Genomic DNA, 9,263 nt, shown 5'->3' on the forward strand with positions numbered 1-9,263 from the left:
TGTTTCCAGAGGTTTTATCACCACCTTGTTGTGAATTAGCTTTGTGAAGGGTGTGGAACCTCGGAGAAGTACCTGCAGAACTGTACCACAGATACATAACTCTTATTAAAATATCCTTATACACCTTCAGAAAGGAAAATGAAGGTAGGGGATGTAATGCAATATTGCTTATATCATTTTTCCTAGAGAATTTATTTTCCTTTCTAGAAATTAAAGGAAACTAGACTGGTGCAGAAGATGTGCTATTTCAAACTTCAAGCAAAATGACTTGCAGGCTTTCTGCCCTAAGTTTGCTCATACCAAAGACTGACACAGGAGAAAGCTGCAGTATTATTCTGCACTACACTTCCTTTAAATCTCTTCCATTATCTTTTGTCTCCCCAGTGCTGGTCTACTGGACGCATCACTCATGTTCCATTTTACTTTGTCAATGCACATTATCCCCACTTCAGCTCCAGCTACAGTCCTACCATGGCAGGGAGTAGGGTCTACAGCAGCAATGTCCCTGAACTGTTCTCAGAGCACTGAAAGGAACAGGCAACAGAAGAAACAGGATGGACACCATATGTATTCCAGCACATGGGGACACTTTCAACAGCTTATGTTTTCCACCCTATGTCTGAAAAAAGAGGACTCTGTTTTGGAAGTCTAGTCTGCAAACTGTTTTCTGTTGGTCAAGGGATAATGTAATTTAAAGAAATTCATCTCTGATCTTTTTCTTTCCTCCTTCTTGCTCTCACTTTGTAACGCCATAGATCGGAGACAGTGTTACGGAATGTTTTTACTTCTGTTGCCATAAAATGACAGCAATCTAAAAATTCTGGCATTATAGTGGTGTTTGAGATTTTTTCCATTGGAAGCTGTGTTTTTAGAGCAGGGCCTTTGTTCATGAGTGATTTTATAGCCATAAGAAGCGCCACAAAATCCAGCCTTTCTCTATGGTATTGCTAGGTCCCTGTGGAATCACCATGGGAGAGGAAGTGTGTGAGCACCAGTCGTGTGGGATGTTAAAACTCTGATACCAGTACTGAAGGTTTTGCACTTTACAACTGAAACAGTCAGAGGTCAGAAAGTGCCTGTTTTGTAGCACATGGATAGAGCTGGCCAGAGGGGGAAGAGGTTCCTGTGTGCCAGGAGGCAATAGCGGGGGAGGGATTTAGCTGGCTATTTGAGGGAATAGAATCTGGAAGGTGACTGACTGGCTTCTGACATTTAGCTAAAAAAGGGTGGAGTGGGCTAGCTGGTGGTAATATAGTTCACTACATAAGTGCAAGTAGGGTTTGAGGAAGGCTGGACTGTCTTTCTAGGTGCTGAGGGCTAGCTGAAGGGGAGGGGGATGACTGGGGGAGAAGATTGATTGGATGATGACCTGGTGAGTGAATATGAGAGAGGGAGACTGGGTGAAGATAAGGTTGTGAGGCTGCTGGCTGTATTTCTGCTAGTGACCAGCAGTGATACGTTAAGAGCCAGGTTTCCTTTTCCTTAAGTCATGGAGTAGGAAACTAGCCTTAGTAAATTTGGCCCTGAAAGAGCTGTGGTAGACCTTGGAGGGGACCTTGCTTCCCTACCCACCTCCACCTCTTCAACTTTGGTGGATAAGTGGGGGAAGGGAAGGTCTCAGTTGCTGGCTCCAAAATTCAAAGACAATTGCCAATGTAATATAAACAGGCCAAGAAGAACAGCTAGAAGATTAAATGCATAGGCCAAAAAAAAAAAAATTCTTCAGCTGCAAGTCCTCTTGGCAGAAACAGATCTTGTTTTATATTTTTGCTGCCATGAAAAAAACACCTAGTCACCCGCCTGGGGTTACCTAGTGGCCACTTTAAAGGATCTATCCCCAGCTCCAGCTCAGTTCCCCCTGCACCTATGGCTTATGCTGTACACTAGCACCTGTTAGTATAGAACTGTTTGGTTTTGCAGATCAGTCAGCTTTGTATACATAACTTATTCCCTTATCTATGATCTACAGCTATAACCTGTGTCTTCTTGGCCTTTTCATGGACAAGTTAACAGACAGGCTTGCTTGGCCTAAAATAATGAGCCATAAACTTTAAAGCTTCTGTTTGTTTCAAACAGGCTCTGAACTCTCCAGTGACTGGGTCACAACCGCCTCTGGGCAAGTCACTCTCAAATCCCCTGTGATTTCTAGGTTACTGGAGGCCACACTCCCAGTGGTCCCACAGTTCCCAGAAAGCACTCACAGACCCAACACACAAACCACCAGGATTCTTTCATCAGTCCAGACAGCAGAGGCAAAAAACTGGAATAGTGTTTATTGTCTTAAAATATTGAACATGAAACAAAAAAAATGCAATCAGCAAACAATAACAGGTAAGTGAAATATGGATCAATTTTAAAACTATCTAAAACATTTTTTTTTTCACTTTGAAACGTTTTTATTGAGGAAGCTTGAAAACAGTTACACCACAATGTATGTGAAACAACATCTGCTCATAATTGACACAATACAAACCAATCTGTTCTATATTATATCACCAACATTACAACAATAGAGAACTAGGTGCGCAAACTTGAGTCCCCATGTACTCTTTGCACTGGAAAGGGCAATCCTCCCCCCCATCCCTTTCCAGATGAAACCCCCATCCATAACTTTACTACCCCTTATACCCCTCCCCTCCCTTCCTCCTCCCTACCCTACCCCCCCTCCCTCCCTCCCTCCTCCCCCCCCTCTCCCCCTCCCAAATCCTATTATGACCGTATTGTCTCCACCCACTTTTGTAGCTGAGCCCAACCCCTCCTACGCCTCAGCTCTCCATCTCTGCGATATGCCGTGAGTCTCTCCATCATTATGAGTTGTTCAAGTTTCCCCCTCCACTCGCCCATGGACGGGGGATTGATGTCTCTCCACTTCCGAGCTACCAAGCACTTGCTGCAGCCAGGCCCCAACGTAATAATTTACTCCGTTCCCAAGACTCTCTTTCATTATGCATCCCAAGCAAGCACACCTGCGGGCTACACACCATAGAGTCCCCAGTCATTTTTACCATCGCTGTTATCACCGCTATCCAGAAGGGCTGCAGTCTTGAGCAGGACCACCAAATGTGTATAAAGGTACCCCTATCCTGTCCACACCTCCAGCCACCGGTCAGAAGCAGTAGGATACATATTCTTAATCCTCTCAGGAGTGTAATACCACCGTGAGAGTACCTATATGCATTTCCGGCACCAAGGCACATGTGGATGCCTTCTGGACCTCGCTACATATCTTTTCCCATTCCTGATCGTTGAATTTACAATTTAAATCTGATTCCCACGCTCCCTTAAAGCGAAATGGAGTTGGATCACTACCTCTAATAAATCTATAAAGTACTGAAATGGACCTGGGTACCCTCTGTAGTATCCCCACAGATTCTCCAAGCTCTCCTTTTCTTGTATCCCACTCCCCCTCCAACCCATTGCACCCATAAATAACTTTTACCCTGGGCATAGGAAAAAAAAATCCCCCTCTGAGAGACCATACTGTTGCCATCAATTCTTCGAAGCTTTTTATCTGATCCCCCTGAAGCAGGTCCCGAAAGCTCGAGAGACCCAAGCGGTCCCACCTCCGAAAGACTCCATTGTCTTTCCCTGCTCCAAATCTCGGCTCCCAGCAGATACCCGCTCTAGTGGAGACCCCTCTCCCGTCCCCATTTTCCCCTAACTCTTCCCAGACCTGCAGCAAATGCCTAAAGAATGGGTTATCCACCCCTGCTAACCTATCCCCCATTGCCCTCTGTAGTCCATAGTAGCGATTTTAACCGCCGCCCTGGAAAGCTCTCCTGTTCCACCTGGCCTGCAGGCTTTAAGTGTTCCCGTTCCCACTCCAAAATCATTTTAACCTGCGCCGCCTGACAGTACCATTCCAACCGCGGCACTGCTCTTCCCCCTCTTTCCACTTCCCCCCAGTAATACTTTCCCTGCTATCCGGGGATGCTTGCCCTCCCAAACAAATTGGAGAATCTGCTGTTGTAAGCCGACGCAGTGTCCCCTTGGGCACCGCCACCGGCAGGCACTGGAACAAAAACAATAGCCTAGGTAGGGTATTCATTTTAATGACCGCCATCCTCCCCCACCAGGACAACCACATTCCCTTCCATTGAGACAATTCCATCTGAATGCGGTCTACTATTTCCCATAATTAAGAACAAAAAGTTGATTCAATCTTTGGGAATAGACCCCCAAGTACCTAATGGCATTCTTGGACCATTTGAAACAAAACCTACTTTTTAAAAAACTATGTTTCCTCTTCCTGTGAAACCGAAATACCCAGAACTTCACATTTATCCATATTGACGTCGCAAACCAGCATACCTTCCAAACTCCCTCAACGTCTCCTCCACCACCTCAAGCGTCTTTCCTGGGTGAGTCACTAAAGTAGCAGATCATCTGCATACAGAGCCAAGCGATGTTCCTTCTTTCCCACTCGAATGCCCCTGAACTCGGGATGTCTATGTATCATCTCAGCCAAAGGCTCTATATAAATGGGCAAATAATAGTGGAGACAGGGGGCAACCCTGCCTGGTTCCCCTTCCTAATCATTGAAAAAATGGTGTATACCGGCCATTGATCGCACACAGGCTGCCGGGGCTCTATAGAGAGCTGTTATCCACCTACTAAAGTTTTCTCCATACCCATATACGCCGCATCACCTCCCTCAGAAATCTCCCATTCCACCCTATCAAACGCCTTTTCAGCGTCTATCGCCAGCATCAGGGCTCCCGGGAGCCGCTGTTGTGCTTCCCACTGTAAATGCAGGGTACGGCGTACATTATCCCCCACCTGTCGGCCTGGGATAAACCCCGACTGGATCCTCCCCTATGAGACCCGGCAAAACCCGCCCCAACCTGTTTGCTAATACTTTGGCCACAATCTTTACGTCCACATTCAGTAAGGAAATAGGACGATATGATCCCACAATTAGTGGGGTCCTTACCTGGTTTCAATATCAGAGAGATCCCTGCCATCCATCATTGAGTTCGCCAACTCCTTTCCCTCCAATACTCCATTTCCAGGCGAACCAGCTGTGGCCCTAGTTCTTCAGCATAACACTTAAAGAACCGCGCGGTGAAGCCATCCAGCCCCGGAGCCTTCCCATTAGGGAGATCTTAAATTACCCCCCTTCACCTCCCCCCATCGGATCGGCTCCCCCAATCGCGCTTGTTCCGCTACATCAAGGTGGCGCAACTGCATCCGGTTGAGAAATAGCCCCATCCCTTCCCTATCTATTTCCCTCCCAGCCATATATAATTGTTCGTAGTACAGCCTGAAGCTTTCTGCTATATCTGTATCTCCATAATGCCAACCCCCTTTACCGTCTTTTAATTTTTGGATAAGTGTCTTAACCCTCCTAGCCCGTAACCTGCGCGCCAGAAGTGCACTAGATTTATTTGCAAATTCAAAGGTTCTCTGTTTCAACTTAGTTTGCATATACTCAATATCTATCATTTGCAGCTGTGCCAGTGCCCCCCCGCACCTGTTTGAGCTCCTCCCCCAGCTTATTGGGAGGGTTGTCTTTTGTGTTGTTTCTCCAACTGCCCCAGGCGTGTAAGTACTCCAGGGATTTCCGCCCCCTCTCTCTCTTTTTTTCCGAGCCCCCCATTTAATAAAGACTCCCCTCACCACAGCTTTCATAGCGTCCCATAGGCACCCATCTGCAACCTCACCATTATCATTAAACCAGTAAAATTCCTTTATAGCCCCCCGGACCTCTTCTCTCATGTTTCATCTCCCAGTAGTGTTTCATTAAGTTTCCAGAGCCCTCCCCTCCTTCTACCCTTCCACCCCTTAAGCCTTATCCAAACCGCCGCATGATCAGAAACCTGCATGTCTTCTAATCTCCGCCTCTTCTAACGATGCCAGTTATTACGATGTACCCTATACTATCTAATCGGCATATGACTGGGGCGGCGTGTGAGTATGTGTATATTTCTTTGAGCCCCATGCAGCAATCTCCATGCATCCACCACTTCAAACCCCTTCAGAAAGACAACAATGCTTTGCGCCCCGATCCCCCTGCACCACGTCTCCCCTTGGAGTGATCCAAATCCGCAGCCGGGCTATGTTAAAGTCACCCGCCTATTATCACTTGACCTTTGAGGAAGCCTTGAATTTCTCCCTTCAACAAAATCAAAAAACTGCCTCTGACCGTCGTTTGGAGCATAAATATTGAGGACTGTAATTTCTTTATCTTGTAGTAGCCCCCTAATACCCAGACAGCGACCACTCGAATCCCGAAACTCCTCCTGTATGCGCAGCCCACAGGTGTGCCGCACCAAAATAGCCACCCCCCCAGCCCTTCTAGGTTCCCGTCCCTGGTGCGTCAAAACGCTCCGAAAGGACCTATGTCGCAGCAAGTGCACATCCCTCGGTCCTCAGATGCGTCTCTTGCAACATTGTCACTCCCATTTTAGTCTAGTCAGTTCTTTGAATACTCGGCAATCGCTTCCCGTGATGGTTGAGACCATTTACATTCCACGACCCCACTACTAACCCTGCCCTCATCCCGACCCACCCTCCCTTCCCTCCCTCCCATTGCTGATCCCTGAGTCGAAAGACCAGCCACGGTAGGAAATTGAAACGTACTAAACCAGAGCTTTGGTCTCCAATATCCTTCCAAAACTCCCCCCTCTCCCCATCCCTCCCGGGTCACACACACTCCCTCCAACCCCCCCAACCCCCCAATTCCTCATCTTACCCTGCCCACTCCTAAAGGAAAGGCCCCCTTCTACCCTCCCAACTACTGCCCTCTTCCTTACACAACATTAACATTTTAGAAAAGTCTTTTAAACCCAGCCTGGACCTCCATCAGAGCTTGGGTGCCTCTCGGTTCCAGTCCACGCCTTCTGCCTTGATACACCAGTTCTTCCGCAGCCACCTCGTCCGACCACCGCTCTGGTCATTGGGTCCAGATCTAATCTTTAACAGTTAACCCAGGATTTATCTGATGATACCTCTCCGTCTCCACCACAGATTTACCACTCCTCATCTGCCCAATATCCAACTGGCTTCTCAGCCCCATACAGCAAACCAGAATTCCCAGGCGATCATGAGGTCTGCACATGACCAATTTTAAGACGCCTGTTTGTCCTTATTCTTTCCTCTCCCGACCGCTACCTGCCAGGCAGATCCCGCCTAGGAGCAGCCGGAGTCCGCAGGTCCTGATTCTGTAATGGGAGTCGTTGGCAGCCCAAGGCCCTCAACGCCGACCACGCTTCCTCAGGCGTTATGACCTTTTGTGACTTCCCATCCACTGTAATCCACACCGCGAAGGGAAACAACCATCTATAACCGAATCTCCTTGGAGCGCATAAACCTGGTCACATCCTTAAATGTTCCACGTTTCAGCAATGTAGCGCGAGCCCAAAATCTTGGAAGACTTCTATTTTATAGTTTTTCCAGGTGATCTCCTTGCTCGCTCTGGCTTGTCGCAGGATCCGTTCCTTTATAGGGAAATCAAGGAAGCATGCAACCATATCTCGGGGCTGAAGGTCTCTGCGTGGTCCCAGCGCTCTATGCGCGCGTTGTAGATGTATTTCAGGGGGGTGGACTTCCGAACCAAGCATCAGGATATGCTGACAGAGCTCCTTTATTACAGCTTCACAGTTGGCAAAAATGTCCAGCTCAGGAATACCTTTAAATCTGAGGTTGTTACGCCTAGACCTATTTTCCAGGTCTTCAACTTGGTCCCTGAGCTGGCTCAGTTCCCATGATCCTCAGTCCCTTTCCCTCCTCATAGTGTCCACCTCGGACTGCAGGGCCACCAACCCCTCCTCCACTTCTCCCACGCGGGATCCCAACTCATGAATCTCTGCTCTTATTTCTTTAAAAGCATTCTGCACGTCCAGTCTAATCCCAGCAAAGTCCGTTTTTAAGTCCTGCAATATCCCCGCTACATCAGATTGCAGCATGCTAGCAGCCACAGCCTCTTCTTCGCCCCTTACCGCTGATTCCGGCAGGGCGCGATCAGCCGCCATTTTAGCTCCTCGCAGCTCCGGTCCCGCTTTAACTTCGCTCGCTTTTTCGCGGCGCTCCGGAGTGAAGCGGAAGCGCTCCAGCGTCTTTTTAGGTGGCATAACCCAGGGAGACGCCCTCCCTCACTCCCGTTCTGCCTCTCGGTGCCGGGGTAAGTTTTTAAGCGCCGTTTCTTGTCAGCTCCGGCGGAGCTCCTCAATTAGACCTCCACTTTGGTGCGTGACGTCACTTCCTCCAACTATCTAAACATTATTACTTTCAAAAAAATCAGGACATATATTCACCAAGCCTCAGATCCTACTCTATTCTCCTGGGGCTGACTGGGGCAAAAGTCAGTAAAATCCAAATGAAATTGAGCTCCTGAGCCAATCAGATCCCAGAGGAACAAGTGTTTGAAAATAGCTGGTTACATCACTGCAGGCTTTTCCTTTATCTGTGTTGACTAAAGAAGGCGCAAGGTCAGACCTTTGTAACAGCTTAAAATATAACATGCACCACCTGCTGGCCAAACTAGAGAAATACATGTCGAGTTTTTTTTTTTACAGGCTTAAAACACACTTTTCTGTCACAAGAGTTTTTTGTGGGGGACAAAGCAGCCCCAAACCACATTACGCCACTTGCAACTTTTAAGATATGATGGAGGATTGGATCTACCAGACCTCAGAACTTATAATCAGGCCTGTCATTTGCGATATGTCTATAATTGAATTTGTGGCACTTTGAAGGACAAATGGGGAATGGATTGGCTCTGGCTTATGTGATCCACGACAGGACGAAAGATCTCCCTAAGCATTTGGGCAGACTGGATAGGCCGTATGGCCTTTGCCTGCATTTTTCTATGCTAATATGAAATCTAATATGCTGCTCAAACCCATGAGATGTGGGTGGATGGTCCTGTGAAAAAATTCTGGCCTCCATCCCCATGGTTCTAAATTTCTCCCTATAATGGTAATCCTGATTTCAGGCTGGCATGATGAAACTGTGTTTTAGGAGTTGGGTGCATAAAAAACTTGTTGATGCTTCATTTTTTGTGGATGAGGCTGCTGGTGCTTCATATGAGGTACTCAAGAATCTTATGCCTTGTGATTAGTATGCATACTTGCAATTACAACATTATCTTTGTCCCCAGATTGTACTATATAGACTTGATTTTTTTGGAATGACTGACAAATGTTGCCCTTATCTGCAGGTTCATAAGGGCCTAGTGGACAGATATTATGAAGGACTCAAGAAGCCTGTGGTAGCTTTCTGGTAGCAAGTCTGACAGCAGAAAGGAAGTGTTTCCTACTTGC

At 47.4% G+C, this 9,263-nt stretch overlaps 1 protein-coding gene across 1 annotated transcript in view; it reads left to right on the forward strand.

The window, feature by feature from the left end:
- Positions 1–1,775, forward strand: part of AAAS (aladin WD repeat nucleoporin) — a 249,575-nt gene extending 247,800 nt beyond the window's left edge. Inside the window, 1 exon segment of the mRNA XM_030198169.1 lies at positions 385–1,775. Coding sequence (XP_030054029.1) covers positions 385–528 — 144 coding nt within the window. The 3' untranslated portion in view covers positions 529–1,775.
- The last annotated feature ends 7,488 nt before the right edge of the window (positions 1,776–9,263 follow it).

The sequence above is a fragment of the Microcaecilia unicolor genome, chromosome 3 (genome assembly GCF_901765095.1).
Source record: "Microcaecilia unicolor chromosome 3, aMicUni1.1, whole genome shotgun sequence".
Lineage (NCBI taxonomy): Eukaryota > Metazoa > Chordata > Amphibia > Gymnophiona > Siphonopidae > Microcaecilia > Microcaecilia unicolor.